The following is an 18,090-nucleotide window of genomic DNA, read 5'->3' as shown; positions in this document are numbered from 1 at the left end:
CTAAAGGGTTGAAATTGAAAAATTGGTGCTTGGGAGTCATCAGATATTTATCTGTTTGCTAACTGTTTCACGAATGCGCATGCATGGCCATGAAACATAGCTTCCTTTATATTAAAAATAAGTAGGCTTGAAAACACTTTTTAAAGAATTGTGTCAAGCTGGCCTAATGGTTATTGTACATAAATCACTGCCTTTATGTTTTGGTTTCGATCTCAGCTCGAGTTTTTTTTTTTTACTTACAAGAAGTGAACTGTTTAGAAAAAAAACATAATACTCGCATGCACATGTCTCAGTTTCTTTCCTGCTTTTTTTTTTTTTTTACTTTATTTTGTTTTTAAAGGAATTTAACGGTATGTTTAATACCTACAGTATTCCTGTTTATAATAAATACGAATTCTGCATTAATTAAAATATAATATTTATGCAAATATATTTCAATCAGTTTGTTTTTATATAAACCTCTAAAACTTTACTAAAAAGACTGCTCCCTGATAACGTTTTATCGTCTTCTTAGTAAAGTTTTAGAGGTTTATATATAAAAAAAACAGACAGAAACTAATTTAAACTGAAACGAAAGACGAAATCAAAACACTAATCAACAAAATTATTGAAATTGAAACAAAAATAAAAATAAATAAATTGTTGTATAATTCTATGAGGGGCGTGCAATAAGTAATGCCCCTGACCCACTTCTAGTTATTAGATCTAGCTGAAATTTTGCATGTTCAATCATTTATATCTCTACGGGTTATGTGGCAAATTACAGCTCTGAATTAATTGTGGTTTTTGTTTTACAAGTGTTTGAACTGAGTCAGTTTGAAAACAGTTTGAACGGAGCCTGTTGAATGTCAAGCAGTGATCCGGTTTTTGTATTTTAAAGGACGCACTACACATTTGATGAAATGAAAGAAACTTATGGTGATAATGCCCCATCATATAACCTTGTAAAACGCTGGCATCGTGAATTCAAACATGGCCGGAAGTCTGTGGAAACAGCTGCCAGACCTGGTCGCCCCCCCTTCTGCCATTGATGAGGCATCTGTCCGTCAAGTTGAGGCTGCAATTTTGGAAAATCGGCGCATTACTACTTGCCCAAGATGTCAAGATTAGTACAGCATCTGTGGAAACTATCATTCATGACCATTTGCCTATGCATAAGGTGTCTGCCAGATGGATTCCCAGGTTGCTCACACCATTCCAGAAGCGAGAACGCGTCGACTGCTCAAGGATGAATTTGGAGATGTGCCAAGAAGATGTGTCAAAGTTTTTCAAAAGACTGATTACACAGGATGAAACCTGGGTCCATCACTATGATCCAGAGACCAAATCCCAGTCAATGCAGTGGAAGCACTTGGACTCACCACCTCCAAAGAAGGCAAGGGTGCAGCCCTCCGTTGGCAAGGTCATGCTCACAGTCTTCTGGGAGCAGGACGGAGTAGTGATGACAGATTTCCTGGCAAAGGGTACCACAATTACAGGAGCCTATTATGCTTCACTTTTGAGGAGATTAAGGGAAGCTATCAAAATCAAGAGGTGGGGCAAGATCAGCAAAGGTACCCTCCTCCTGCAGGACAACGCTCCGGTCCACAACTTGCATGTTGCCAGATCAGAAGTCTGGGCATGTAGTTATGAAAACCTTCCCCATCCTCCCTACTCTCCTGACCTTGCACCCTCTGACTTTCACCTCTTCCCAGCCATGAAGTTGTTTTTGAAAGGAAAACGTTTCCCAGATGATGCAGCCTTGATTTCTGAAGTCATGTCGTGGTTAGAGGACCAACCTGGGGTGTTCTACAAAAACGGTCTCGAGAGCTGCATCAAACGATGGGAGAAATGCATAACTCTGGGTGGTTCCTATGTAGAAAAAGACTAATAACTGTGCAAGTTTCGTTGCTCTACATCTAGGGGAAGTTGGTCAGGGGCATTACTTATTGCACGCTCCTGGTAGTAAGTCCTTTTCTATTCTTTGTCTACTTTGCGACTGAGGCTACAACGTGTGGGTTTCTGGACAACATTACAATGTGTCCGTTCTATCAACATGTTGTAGCCGCAGTCACAAATTAAGGAATGTATAGAAAAGAACTTCAATTTTCTTTTTCTCTGTAACAACAACATTTATGTCCTCATTGCCCTGGCTGTGACGTCACCCACATGATTTTCTTCTTAAAGGTGCTTTTAAACGTCATCCACACCTCTAACATAATCTCGAACGTTCTCCCTGTCTCTAACGTTATCTCTTCTGTAAAGTCTTTATTTTTCTCTACCGGAGACGACATTCCGCATGCATTTCATATGCACGTCTATACCGTGATGCGGCACATCAGAGAACAAAATGCAAAATTCTTACCTTGAAGCAAGATTGTAGGCCGGAACAATCATCAAAACCCTGGCAAATGATTGTTGCTAAACGACGTTCTAAATCACAGATACTTTCTTGAAACTTGTTATAGTCATCTATGAATTCCTGACAATAAAAAAATAAATAAAACTTTTGATTTTATCGAAGGTCAAAGGTTAAAAGTTAAAGGTTAAAGGTTAAACGACCATCATTTTTGAAAAAAATGCTCTGATGATGATGATGGAACGATAAAAGTGTCGCCCTAAAGAAAACAACACTATAGATTTATTTTAGAACTTTCATTGAAAAAAATCAATTCAAGTAACTTCATTATGTAATAGGGCTGACATCTATTTAATGTAGCCGCCTTCAGCCTCAATCACCACCTTGACATGAGTTCGGAACTGTGAGCATGCCTTTTCCACAAACACTGGCGGGAGCTTGGCGAATACTTGGCGGATGGCGGCGATCAGGCTAGCTTCGGAGTTGTGAGAGGTTATCTTGGTGATGTTCTCAACGTTTGACTGACCGAAGTAGTTCAGCGAGTTCAGGTCGGAGGAGGAGGGTGGGGGGAAGTGAAAGAAGGTTGCAAAGTCGTAGCACTCATTCTGAAGCCAAGCCTGGGCCTCTTTGGATCACTACACTCTTCAGCACATCCAGGTACACTTTGGTGTTGACTTTGAAGATATGAAGTGGCATATGAAGAGATCTTTGTTTTCACCACCCTGAGAACGTCCCTATTATTCGTGGCAATCCAGTGATTCATTTTGAGGGTTCTGGCAATGGTCCTGTTGTCATAACTTGGATCAGTAGAGAACATGAGTTGTACAGTGGTGCATCTCCGATCTTGCTCATTGAACACTGTCTCATTTCAGGCATGATAGAAGGTTCCTATCGCTTTTGGGATTTGTACATAACTGGCCAACTAGTAGAGGGTCTGCAACAAAAAAACTGGTTTTCATCAAATGGAAATGGAATCATGTCGTCTTTTCTATGGTAACAATTTTATCGTTCCACTAGGTAGATGGAAATGATCATATGCCCATTCTCAACTAAGTGAAAAGTCTATTATGCATATATACACAATGTGATGATGTATGAAAGTGTAATCTGACCAGTAAGAGTTGAGGACATGAGTTGCATGAAAAGAAACTATATGAGAATGATAAGGTGAATGTGTACTGTGAGTCTCAAAAACATGCTTAGTTCTGATGAGCTTAAAAGAAGGTCAAATCTGGTCAGTATAGAGAGATTAAGTCACCACAAGAGACTTTGATTGTATGGCCACATTGAAAGAATGAATGAGAGTTCTTATTAGATGTGGAACAGTTAAAGTAGCAGGTCAATGAAAACATGGGAAGAAGTAATGAGGATAGACAGTGGAGAAAGAGGGATGAATAAAGACCTGGACAGAGATAGGTTAATTTGGCAAAAAATTCTAAAAGTCGTCCAACACATGCCAGCATGTGCAGTAAATCAACCGTGTCTGCAACAACGACCACCATGTCCATGACCACCATGTCTATCGACCACGAACCATCAATGCAGAGGTGACGCATAGAAAAGAAGATGGAAGCGGAAGTAACAGAAATGGTGGCGGCCCTAGGCCAACTTCTGATGCTGACGCAAATCACACAACGCATCCAAAGACCTCGAGGTAAAACGTCATTGTTTGTAAAACTTTTACACACCAAGTGTGCTTCCTACCATGTAAAACAGACATTAAACTGAAGATGATGATGATGATGATGATGATGACGACGACGACGACGACGACGACGACGACGACGATGATGATGATGGCGATGATGATGATGATGATGATGATGATGATGATGATGATGATGACGGCAATGATGATGACGATGATGATTGCGATAATAATGATGGTGATAACGATTATAATAATAATGATTATGATGATAATGGTGATGATGATGATGATGATGACGACGATGATGATGATGATAACGATGGTGATGCTGCTGCTAATGATGATGGCAATGACGATGATGATGATGATGATAATTATGGCAATTGCGACGATGATAATTATGATGATGATAATTATGGCAATGACAATGATGACGATGATGATGACGACGATTATGATTGTGATGATGATGATAATAAATGATAGAACAAACCTGATTGTTGGAGTCGAGTGTGTCGGTCGTTTTTTCCTGAAAAACTTTATAGTGTTCTTTGAATTCCTCGTTAATTTGTACAACTTGTCGGCTCAAAATCTTCCCTTTGATGCCGCCAAGTTCGATTTTTTCTAATTTCATAAATTCGATTGATGTTTCCATTAATTTCTGTTTAAGAAGAAAATCAGAAAAAAAAATCATTTCTCAAAAATAAGAAAAACATAACAAAAACTGACAAACCTGTGAGTCTCAGTGTAGTCAGGAATAGATAATGCTTTATTTTATTTTTTTTACTATTGTTTTCCTCAAATAAGACATTTTGTCACTTAAACGTAAGGGGCTTTTATTTGGGACCATGTTGACAGGGGACCATGTAGTAAGATGTTTGTTTACCTTACATTTAAACTTTTGCATGTCGTTAAAGTTAGGGAAGCAGGAAACATGGAGGGAATTCCAAAGCCGTCCAAGGAAAGAAGTTATTAGAATAAGCTTTCCTGCATCTAAGAACCTATACAATGAGAGTTTGTGATTTTTCCTGCTATACGCGTTTGTCGGGTGTATGTACGTTGAACATGTGAGTCTGGATGAAGTGGGGAGGTAGTGTTTATGCTTCTGGATAATAATGACTTTGGCGAATCTCCAGTTTCGACCTGTGACTTGCAATTCAGTAGACGATCGACACGATAAACGAAATTCCTTTCCTAAAAGAATGTATATTACTCCCGACTAAATCCTCTATCAGTATAAGCCCCAAATACGTCATAAAACGAGCACTGTTGCCACATAGAAGGATGGAGCTACTCAAAGCACCCTTACCTGCCTTGACCGGATCCAAAACTGGCTTCGAAATCTAGTGGGAAATGGCCTCTTTTCTTCCCTGTTACCTTTTATTATTATTATTTTTTTTATTCAATTTTCACCCCAAACAAGGCACAGTGCCACTTTGAAGTAGGGGGCTACTATCGGGAACATAAGTTGCAGGGATATTATGAAGGGAGTTGAGTAGCAAGATGTCTGTTCACATTACACTTGAACTTCTGCATGTCAGTACAGTTGGGAAAACAGAATCCCGGAAGCGAGTTCCAAAGTTTAGCAGTTCTGGGGAAGAAACTATTGGAGTAGAAAGCTTTCTTACACCTAGGGATCTCTACTGTGAAGGGGTGGGATTTAGCTGCTTATCGGGCTGGTCGGAGGTGTTCTCATCGAGGGGGTACAAGTGCTTGTAGTTCGTCAGAGCATTCACCATTAAAGTATTTGTAGAACAGGCAGAGGGATGCAATATTTTGTCGATGGGACAGAGGTTGAAGCCTAGATGACAGTTCAGGACCTTTTAGGTTGGCGAATCTCTTTTGAACCCTGTCCAGGAGTGAGAGACCTAGTAGTTCATCTCTGTTCTATCATTATTGTCATGACAGATGCTCAAACGAGCTTCAATCTATGCCCCCTCCCTCGTAAAAAATCACAACAAACAATCGTCTAGCTACAACCACTACCATCAATTTCCTTTACTTTCTGTCTGTGCCTAAAACTAAAAAAAAATCCATGAATAAAATTTCTTTCCTAGAATTGCCCGTCTGTGGAAGACAATACCATTGGGCTGCTTCCCAGCTGACTATAATACGGTCGTTTTCAAGTCCAATGTAAACAAATTCTTATTGAGCTGTCCTCGTAAATAATCAATTCCTACTCAATTTCCACAATTCATTCATTAAACCTTATCCTTGAGTGGCCTCTGGGTCTTGATAAGGAATAACTCTCTTAAAAAAGAAAAGAAAAGCCTTCTGCTCCATCAAATATACATATGGATATACATGCAGCTTCTAATCTCAACCTTCACTCAAATTCTCTAAAAATTTCTAACTCTTAAATCTGATCTGCATATTACATAATTTATATAAAACGCATTAGAATAAAATTCTCTACTAAACATGATTAATTTTAACGTGTGAAGACGGTTGTGAAATTTTTAACCGTTTAAAAAATATTAAAAATCGTTTCCATGTGTTTAAACTGGCTGAATTTCCTAATATTTATGAGGGGGGGGTTGAGTTCTTAAGTGTTAACAATGCTTGATTTTTACCGTTAAAAAGTGTACATTATTATTATTATTATTATTATTATTATTATTATTATTATTTTATTATTTTTATTTTATTATTATTATTATTATTATTATTATTATTGTTATTATTATATTATTATTATTATTTTATTATTATTATTATTATTATTATTATTATTATTATTATTATTATTGTTATTATTTTATTATTATTATTATTATTGTTATTATTATTGTTGTTATTATTTTATTATTATTATTTTTGTTATTATTTTATTAATATTATTATTGTTATTATTTTATTATTATTATTATTATTATTATTATTATTATTTTATTATTATTATTATTATTATTATTATTATTATTGTTATTATTTTATTATTATTATTATTATTGTTATTATTTTATTATTATTATTATTATTGTTATTATTATATTATTATTATTATTTTATTATTATTATTATTATTATTATTATTATTATTGTTATTATTTTATTATTATTATTATTGTTATTATTATTATTATTATTTTATTATTATTATTATTTTATTATTATTATTATTATTATTATTTTTATTATTATTATTATTATTATTATTATTTTATTATTATTATTATTATTATTATTGTTATTATTTTATTATTATTATTATTGTTATTATTTTATTATTATTATTATTATTGTTATTATTTTATTATTATTATTATTATTGTTATTATTATATTATTATTATTATTTTATTATTATTATTATTATTATTATTATTATTGTTATTATTTTATTATTATTATTATTATTGTTATTATTATTGTTGTTATTATTTTATTATTATTATTATTATTGTTATTATTATTTTTGTTATTATTTTATTAATATTATTATTGTTATTATTTTATTATTATTATTTTATTATTATTAGTAGTAGTATTGTTATTGTTGTTGTTATTATTATTGTTGATAATAATAATAATAATAATAATAATAATAATAATAATAATAATAATGATAATAATAATATTTATATTATTATTATTATTATTATTACTGGAAGGCCTAGGTGTGTCAGAATCTTTTGGGAATTTTTGACACCTTTAACATAAAACTGCGAATAAAATATACAAAACTCGTAATTTCTCTTTTTAAAGTGGTTTGTTTAATTTATTTATGGAATATACTTCCAAAATAAACCATCAAAGTTTTTGGAAAAATAATAGAAATATTATTTTTTATTTTTTAAAAACAGTGTTTACAATGCAAACATTTTTCTACGTAATGAAATGAATTGAATTTTATGAGTTAAATTTTTTTTTCAATTTTTTCAATTTAAAAATCTATTAAATTTTTCTATTTGTTCAATTTTAAGATATTTTCAGGGTCAATGCGAAATTTTACGAGGAGCGTGCAATAAGTAATGCCCCTAACCCACTTCCAGTTGTCTGATCTAGCTGAAATTTTGCATGGGCAATGATTTATATCTCTACAGGTTATGTGGCAAATTACAGCTCTGAATTAATTGTGGTTTTTGTTTTACAGGTGTTTGAACTGAGTCAGGTGTGAAATGGAGCCTGTCGAATGTCAAGCAGTGATCCAGTTTTTGTATTTTAAAAGACGCACACCACAGGAGACTTTTGATGAAATGAAAGAAACTTTTGGTGACAATGCCCCATCATATGACATTGTAAAAAGCTGGCATCATGAATTCAAACATGGCCGGAAGTCTGTGGAAACAGCTCCCAGACCTGGTCGCCCCCCTTCTGCCATTGATGAGGCATCTGTCCGTCAATTTGAGGCTGGCATTTTGGAAGATCGACGCATTAATATTCGCCAAATAGCCCAAAATGTCAAGATTAGTACAGGGTCTGTGGAAACTATCATTCATGACCATTTGCATATGCATAAGGTGTCTGCCAGATGGATTCCCAGGTTGCTCACACAATTCCAGAAGCGAGAACGCGTCGAGTGCTCGAGGGTGAATTTGGAGATGTGCCAAGAAGATGAGTCAAAGTTTTTCAAAAAACTGATTACACAGGATGAAATCTGGGTCCATCACTATGATCCAGAGACCAAAGCCCAGTCAATGCAGTGGAAGCACTTGGACTCACCACCTCCAAAGAAGGCAAGGGTGCAGCCCTCCGTTGGCAAGGTCATGCTCACAGTCTTCTGGGAGCAGGACGGAGTAGTGATAACAGATTTCCTGGCAAAGGGTACCACAATTACAGGAGCCTATTATGCTTTACTTTTGAGGAGATTAAGGGAAGCTATCAAAATCAAGAGGCAGGGCAAGATCAGCAAAGGCACCCTCCTCCTGCAAGACAACGCTCCGGTCCATAATTCGCATGTCGCCAGATTAGAAGTACGGGCATGAGGTTATGAAATCCTTCCCCATCCTCCTTACTGTCCTGACCTTGCACCCTCTGACTTTCACCTTTTCCCAGCCATGAAGTTGTTTTTGAAAGGAAAGCGTTTCCCAGATGATGCAGCCTTGATTTCTGAAGTCACGTCGTGGTTGGAGGACCAACCTGGAGTGTTCTACAAAAACGGTCTCCAGAGCTGCATCAAACGATGAGAGAAATGCATAACTCTGGGTGGTTCCTATGTAGAAAAAGACTAATAACTGAATTTTTCAAGTACGGTGGCCCATATTGACTAACTTTTGTTTACAGCAAACACATGTCCGAAATAGAAAGGGGAGATTAATTCTGGCGCTTTTAGGCCACCGAAGTTCTCAACTGGAAGAAAGGGAGACGTTTTTCTCCCTTTCTTTCAGTTGTGACAATCTGATATCACGGTATTTTTTAATCCTTGCTTAAAAATTATTTTATTTCAAAGTACATGGAATATAAAATATAAATATGGATAAATTCTTAACAATGAAGAATGGAAGTATCCATTGATTAGTATTTTTTATAGGTAAGTGATTTTTTTTGTAATTTGTATATAGTTATTATATTCGAAGTAAGTTAAAATCCGTTGATTTTCTTTAAATCTTTTTAAAAGAAAACCGATTTAAAAAAAACAAATATTGCACATTTTTCTATTAAACCTGTTATTATTTTAAAATTTGGTCTTTGCTTCTTTTATTGAAAAAAAAAATAGGGTTTAAATTACACTTTTTAAGTAGTTATAAGCTTCGAAAGATAGTAAGTCTAATTATTCAAGTTTTTATCACGCATTTTTAATGGCGATTTCTGACATTGTTAAAGCGGGACCTGTGGAAATTCCACAGCGGACTCTTTTATTTGTAATATATTGATGGTAGCATTCTGTGTATTTTCAGCGTAAATGGAAACACCGTGATAATTTTGTAGCTCTTTTGTTAAAACTGCAAAAGTATTTGGCCAAGCTAGCAGGGACGTCCAGTGTAACCCGGTCGTACAATATGCTTAAATATGATATTGTAAGATAGATTTCGTATATATTATTGCAGAATCAATTTTTTAATCAATTCTTATATATTATAAAATTGTGATTTAAAAAAAAATATATATATTCATATGATTTGGGTGCATCAGCTTGAATCGAAACCGAAACCAAAACTTATGGAGAACTCTTAGTTAAATTATTTATTAGAAAAATAGATGACTTGAGTGCAATCAGCTATAATAGAAATCGAAACCAAAACTTATGAAGAATTCTTTGTAAAATTATTTATTACAAGAAATGGAAGGTCATAACAATTAAACAACGGTCACTCGGAAAAGTAAAAGTGTAAACGTGACACACAAAAGAACACACACGCTATCGTATTAATCTATATAATTATAAAACTCAAATGATCTTGTAACGATGTATGTAATTCACTTTCCGGTTTACGACATCCGGTTGCGCATGCGCACATGCGCACATGACCTGTGCACTGAAATATTAACGTTATTTCGAAATTATTATTTAACATCGGAAGAGTGGGGTTTAAAATAACTTAAACGTAATGCAGAAATGAACGATGTAAAAAAAAAAGCAGGCAGTATTAACAATTGTTTATTTTGATAATTTAAACGCGAAAAAAAAATCAATTGGGACGCTGAAATATTAACGTTATTATTTCGAAATTATTATTTAACATGGGAAGAGTGGGGTTTAAAAGGAACAAAAAACAAAAGAACAATTGGGACGCTGAAATATTAACGTTATTATTTCGAAATTATTATTTAACATGGGAAGAGTGGGGTTTAAAATAACTTAAACGTAATACAGAAATGAACGATATAAAAAAAAGCAGATATATCAAAATTTGAATTTAACTATAATAAGTATTATGGTATCTGTTCAGTGCACATTTACCTATAAGTATGGCCAACCACTTATAATTCAGTAACTGTAAACTTTTTTTTTCAAAAATAATAAATTATAATAAACAGAACGACTCATAGAAATCTAACTATATTCTTTTTTCATTTTAATATACTTTCATAGAAATGTTTCTGTTATGACAAATAAAAAAACTATTTTCTTTACGTCACAAGTGTCACACTCATACATGAATTCCATAGCTAATATAACATACTGACCCAACGGGTCACGGGTAGTCTAGTATATAGGTAATCGTCACCATTGCTATTATCAACTTACTGTATTTACTTACCATTATTTTTGTTTCAACTATTATAACTATGAATAATAATATTTTTTACCGTCCAACACATTTTTTCAGTTTCTAAGCATTTATTATGCATATTGAAATCAATTGCATCTTATTATTTATTTATTTATTTATTTATTTTTTACATTGTGGTCACCACTTATCAAGGCCCGGAAGCCACTCAGGGATATAAGGGTTATTGCGTGAACAGTAATCAATGGGATAGTATCGTAGTAATCGTTAGTATTGGAGATTTGATAAAATGTCTTACTTAAGGGGGCGGTTCATCAGAGATTTGTTTATGTTGGACTTGAAAACATCCAAATTGTAGTCAGGTGGGAAACAGGCAAACGGAAGAGAGTTTCATAGGCGTGCACTTCTAAGAAAGAAGCTTTGTTCATGGAATCTACGTTTGATTTAGACACAGATAAAGAGTGGGGAAAATTATTGACAGTGGTTTCAGCTAGACGGGTGTTATTTATTTATCTTTTTTTGCCGGTTGAAAATTTGAAATGAAATAAAAAATAAAAAGATACAACATTCTTCTTCCACAAACGGTAAAAATAATTCACGTCAACTCTTTCAAACATTGTTACAAGGAATGAACGCTGTTCAAAATACAAATTTTCAGTTTTTTTTTTCAACGTCTTTCATTTTTATTTTTTTGTGATCAAGAGCGGGGGACTGCTTGAAATATAAAAAAAATACAGCATCGTTTTTATGCCTCATAAACCCTCATAATCTTTATATATATATATATATATATATATATATATATATATATATATATATATATATATACTAAACGTTAACAGCTAATGTGTTACCTTCACGACGCTGACCCGGTCCATAAATTTATCAAATCTCTCAAAGACCAGATGAGGTGAGAACTGCCACAAAGAAGGTTGTCTACCATCAGGGAAATACTTGTTCAAGCTGAGGCGATATTCTTCGTAAGTTTCCTTGAAGCACTTGAGAACTTGTTCAGCTGTTTTCACTCGGATCATGTTTTCTTCGATTTCCCCTTTAAAAATTTCTGTCGGATCAAGATGGCTTCGTGCCTGGAAAAACAGAGGAAAAATTCTGATCAATTATTTTTTTTTTTTGCGATTTATTAGAAACTGTGACAAATTCTACAATTATAAGCAAGCTTCTCATTGGCTGATCTGGCCATCCACTGTCTTTGTTTAATGTTTTAACCGGCAGCAATAAGCTTGGCAGGTTTTTGAATGCCTTTTCTCCTTACAGGCAGTTCCAGTAAAACAGCCGAACAAAAAGGATGAAACTCAACTCTCTCTTGATATAAGGCATTAGGACGCCTCCAACTTTTTGTCTCCATGAGACCATTTTAAAGCCTAAATGATTCGGCTAAGTTATTATTATATATGTCTCCTAGAGACTTTTTAAGGTCAGAATTATCGACTTATCATTAGTGACTTTTCCTTCAAATGAACATTAATTATGAACTTCTGTAATGTCGACTCAAGACGAGTATTGAATCTTTTCATCAGAAGGCATCTCCGAACAGTGTTAAACCTGAATTCCAGTTCCAGATGAAGATGAAGGACTTTTACCTTTCGAGGTTGTTACCAGCTCTATTCAGAGGCAAAATAGGCATTTCCTTTCTTTGCAATGAAGAACGAATAAAATTTGTGCCGAACTTTAGAGGTATGCTTTGTTGTAATTGTTATGTTAAATTTTTGCCACTGTCTTGGAGCAAAAACAGGAGAGATAAAATATCTCACAGAACAAAACAGAAACAATAATAACAACACCGATACGTCATAATTCTTAGGAGACTTTGGACGGATAATAGACACTTGTATGGATGAGTCCTGAGAGATTGCTGTCTGTCTCAGTGCATGACTATGATTATTATCAGGGGCAACGTTACGTCGGGGTCACCATTTTAGAGATATGAGATGTACTTACATATATATATTTACTTAAAGGAAATAAAAAATTATATATTTATGTATAAATTATATATATATAAATAAATATAAATATGTATATATATGTATATGTACACACACACACACACATATATATATATATATATATATATATATATATATATATATATATAATTATTATTTTTAAAACAGTAATCTACGTACACGCGTGTTTCAAGGTCATTACCTCTCATCAGCGTAGTTTAACTGTTTCTAGGGATCGAACCTCAGACCATGTTTACCACAGTCCGGTGCCTTAACCGTTAGGCCATAATCCCTAGATTAATTATACTGTTTATTTTTATCGCCTATAAATTTAGATTTTGTTATTGTTGTTATTTTTCAAGCGATACATACGGTTAATATTGGCTCCGCCTCGGAGCTCATTTTTTTTTTATTTACATAGAAAGTCGTCCTTTTTTAATTTGGACGTATATAACATTTTTAAACATGGTCTGAGGTTCGATCCCTAGAAACAGTTTAACTACGCTGATGAGAGGTAACGACCTTGAAACACGCGTGTACGTAGATTACTGTTTTAAAAATAATAAATAAATAAAAATGTTATATACGTCCAAATTAAAAAAGTAAATAAAATAAATGAGCTCCGAGGCGGAGCCAATATTAACCGTATGTATCGCTTGAAAAATAACAACAATAACAAAATCTATATATATCATATATAATTTTTTATTTCCTTTAAGTATATACAGTCAGACGATGTGCAAACAGTTTCGATAATTATGGATCTCATGAAACTAGAAAAAATTATGAAAATTAAAAATAGTTGAAAATTAAAAAAAAGTTTTAGAGGAGAAAATATTTTCCCATGTCTAACGTACAACATGGTTTAAAGATCTTATATAAGATGTACGTTTTACATTAACATGGCAAAAAAATTTATAGAAATTAAAAATTATAAATTTGCTCTCTTTAATTGAGCACTATCAACGACCCTTGTTAGAATTCAATAATTTTAATCTTTTGAATATATTATCAACCTGGAATATATATATATACCTGGGAAAGTCGGTCTGGTGGTATGTCCGTGTAATATAATATTTCGAGAAAGATCTCTTCGTCAGATGTTTACTTGACCTTGATAAACGTGTAGTTGTAAGCACAACTGTGCAAATATAAATATACTGTGTATATGAAATATGAATATGTACACATGTATTTATAAGTTGTATTAATAAAATTCTCACCTGCTTCAGCTTGTGTCTTTCCGTTACTTCTGCATTGTACCGCCTTCTACAATTCCATTTAACTAAATACCTTATTTATTTATTACCTTTTATATTGCTATACATGTGGGTTGAATGCAAGCTTGTTACGGAAATCTGTTTTATCACCTACCAAATCAATAAGGAGATTGCAAATTTCCTGGAGCAAGACGATGATACGAGGTGCCGTGTTGTAGAACTTAGAATTGGCCCATATGAGACAGATGACGTGCATGAGCGGCTCAAAATATTTGCTCACATTGCAAAAATCTGCTTGTTCAATGTCTTCAAAAAGATGTCGTAAAGGTTTCAAAACGATATTGATATCCTTGGCTTCTGTCAAAGCTGAAAAGAGAATTTAAAAAACTTGTAGTCAACACACACACACACACACACACACACACACACACACACACACACACACATATATATATATATATATATATATATAGAGAGAGAGAGAGAGAGAGAGAGAGAGAATAAATGACAAAAAGTTATATTCCAAAATTCATGATGTTGACCATCTTATAATTTATTTTTTTGATTCAGCTGACTTATACAATTCTTGACAGTATCTGTTTTGTAGCGCAAAATCAATCACTTAATTATTATATCAATGAGTGAATCTATTATGCCCTTAACTCATCAGAAGAAATAGCAACAATCCGTTAAAAGGAATTGAAATATGATTTGACATGATTAGAATCCGAAAATTGCGGATACCTATAGATTTTTCCATCACGCCATATTGAATATATATATATATATATATATATATATATATATATATATATATATATATATATATATATATATATATATAGTAAGTTATGAAAATATATATATGAAGAGCAAGATATTTCATTAATATAATTTACAAGCAAGGTCAGATGGTCGGCTTAAACCACAAGTCCTCGTCAGGCGACTTATAAAATACAATTGTAAATTACTTAGGATCTCTATCCATTCATTGCTATTCATTGCTACCGGAATTAAACCATTCTACCACCGTAAAGAAAACAAAGGATTCTGTTCGAAATTCCTTCTCAATTCCCGATCGACAAGATACACCTGAAGAAAGTATTTTTTATACATAGATTTCAGTTGTCACTAAACAAAAAGTGACTTTGAAACTCTGATATGTTGATGTAAGCAATAATAGGTAACACTTTGTATATATATATATATATATATATATATATATATATATATATATATATATATATATATATATATATTTATAGTAAGTTATGAAAATATATATACATAAGCCTGATGAATTCTCACGAGAATGAAACGCGGAATATTCTGTGTAGCTTAATTGCCATATATATTTTCATAACTTATTACCTAGCTTTACATATGTATTGAGCACTGTTGAAGTAAATATAAAAATTTACGCATAAAATTATATCTTCTTATATTAATTCATATGATTAAATGAAATAGTCATATATATATATATATATATATATATATATATATATATATATATATATATATATATATATATATATATATATATATATATATTAGTGTTGAACCGATTAATTGGAATCAGAAATCAGAAACATTGGGACTTTTGGGGGTATTGGAATCGGAAAGATTTGTGCCTATTTTCCGATGCCAAAAACGATTCCTTTAATTTCTTTTATTTGATTTTGTTTAAAGCAAAATCTTCCACTGCTGATAGTAATAATGAAATAAAAAAATATAAATTAGTTTTAAATTATCACTAAAACTAACATCTATAGATAATCCTTCAAAAGTGTTTTTCTTTTTTGTACGTTTAAGTAAATATTTGCATATTAAACGTGTTTTTACGGTAATCGAGAAAAAATAACAACTTTATAGTTAAATATTTAAAGATTTATAAAGAATCGGAATCGGGATCGGGAATTTAGTATGGAAAAAATATTGGAATAGTTCCATCACTAATATATATATATATATATCTATAATATAAAGCTGAACGTTTGAGTGTGAGTCTGGTCACGAATAGGCTCCTATATGGTTGACTATTATAGAAAACTGATCACATATAATGATAGAAGATGTATCGAGACACAGGAAGTGATATGTTTTATCTGGCATAATGATGATTCATTAAAATTGTGGGGTCTGCACACGCGCCTGGTCCACAAAGTATGGAAATAAAAAATTTAAAAATTAAAAAAAAAACGTTTACAAGTGTTTTTGGTATAGATGTACATAATAATACTTTGATAAGTATGTTTAAACTTAAATAGGGATGGTATAATAAAATTGTGGGGTCTGCGTTCGTGCCTAGCCTCCATAGAATGGAAATAGGCACAAACTTTAATAAAGACTTTCCATATCTATCTGCGTAAGTATACTTGAGATAATTATGTTTCAGTTTGAAGAAATATGGTATAATAAAATTATGGGGTGTTCGTTCGCGTCTGACCTCCATAGAATGGAAATATGTCACAAAGTTTAACCAGGTTTTTTTAATATAGATCCACAAAATATTGTGATAAGTGTTTTAGTGTGAACAGGTATGGTATAATAAATTATGGGGTCTATCTATTTTATTTTTACTTTCATCATATTTTGCTTTGGTTTTGATACCCCCAAATTCGAAGCTATCTCTTTACAACACTTCCTTTTCATAACCTATCATACTTTCATAAATCAGAGTCCATTTTCTGTAGGCTGTTTTTGAACCCAGTCAACGACGGATACTTTTACTAGTATATATATATATATATATATATATATATATATATATATATATATATATACTAGCGTTTCAGCCCGGCGTTGCCCGGGTGTTTGGAGGTGTATGTTGAGCAAAAAAAAAAAAAAGAAGAAAGCGGTCAATTTTTTTAAACTTTGAACCCTATTATGACCCTCTTAACACTTATTGTTTTGGGCTCCAATCAAGTTATTAAGTTAAATCCATGTCCAAGGAACCTATATCTAAAATTTCTAGTGTTTAGACCCAAAATTGTCGGAGGAGTTTGGTAGAGTTTACAAAAATCAAATTGTTGAACTTTGACCCCTTAACAGCCGAAAACCGATTACAAAGATTTTCCCAAATCTCAGTACCCCGCATATCAAATTTCAAGTCTGTAGACTTAAAATTGACAGAGATATTGTGTAGGGAAATGTACACAGACACACACACAGATACATACACACACACACACGCGCATGCTCGCTCGCTCACAGACACTTTCATTTTTATATATATATATATAATTATTTTTATATCTACAGACACTAGTGTTTCATGCTTTTGCAATCATCGGTGCAGGAAGTAACGATTAGTACAGGTCGGAAGATTTGAACCCGGCTACAAAGCCACTTTTGACTCCATTTGCTAGGAAAGTTATCTCCAGGCCACCATCAACCACTAGGAGAATTAAGGGAAACTAACAACTATAAATGTATACAAACATAACAAATATAAATACAAACTTTACGTTAGCACTATCAATAGTGATTAAATGACTATCAATAGTGATTAAATGACTATCAATAGTGATTAAATGACTAGAAATTGTGATTAAATGACTATCAATAGTGATTAAATGACTAGAAATTGTGATTAAATGACTATCAATAGTGATTAAATGACTAGAAATTGTGAACTCACACAAGGCCAGCTGACTGCCTTTATCTTTCTGACAACTTTCTTCTTAAAGGGGCTAAAAATTATAAATAATTATTTTTATACTAACAGACATTTGTGTTTCATGCTTTTCTAATCACACACACACACACATATACAAACACACACACGCATCTAATAT

The 18,090-nt window shown here is 32.8% G+C and overlaps 1 protein-coding gene across 1 annotated transcript in view; it reads right to left on the bottom strand.

Annotated features, from left to right (window-relative positions):
- The window catches only part of LOC145254676 (dynein beta chain, ciliary-like), a 249,325-nt gene that overhangs the window by 200,699 nt on the left and 30,536 nt on the right, over positions 1-18,090 (bottom strand). Inside the window, exons 6-9 of the mRNA XM_080113323.1 lie at positions 14,445-14,656; positions 11,958-12,191; positions 4,483-4,650; positions 2,345-2,461 (exon numbers count right to left, since the gene is read on the bottom strand). Of these exons, the coding sequence (XP_079969449.1) occupies positions 2,345-2,461; positions 4,483-4,650; positions 11,958-12,191; positions 14,445-14,656 (731 nt within the window). The remainder of the gene's footprint in view (positions 1-2,344; positions 2,462-4,482; positions 4,651-11,957; positions 12,192-14,444; positions 14,657-18,090) is intronic.

The sequence above is a fragment of the Euprymna scolopes genome, chromosome 30 (assembly GCF_053919585.1).
Source record: "Euprymna scolopes isolate OS-2025 chromosome 30, ASM5391958v1, whole genome shotgun sequence".
In the NCBI taxonomy this organism is placed as follows: Eukaryota; Metazoa; Mollusca; class Cephalopoda; order Sepiida; family Sepiolidae; genus Euprymna; species Euprymna scolopes.
This window is presented reverse-complemented; position numbering and strand designations above follow the sequence as displayed.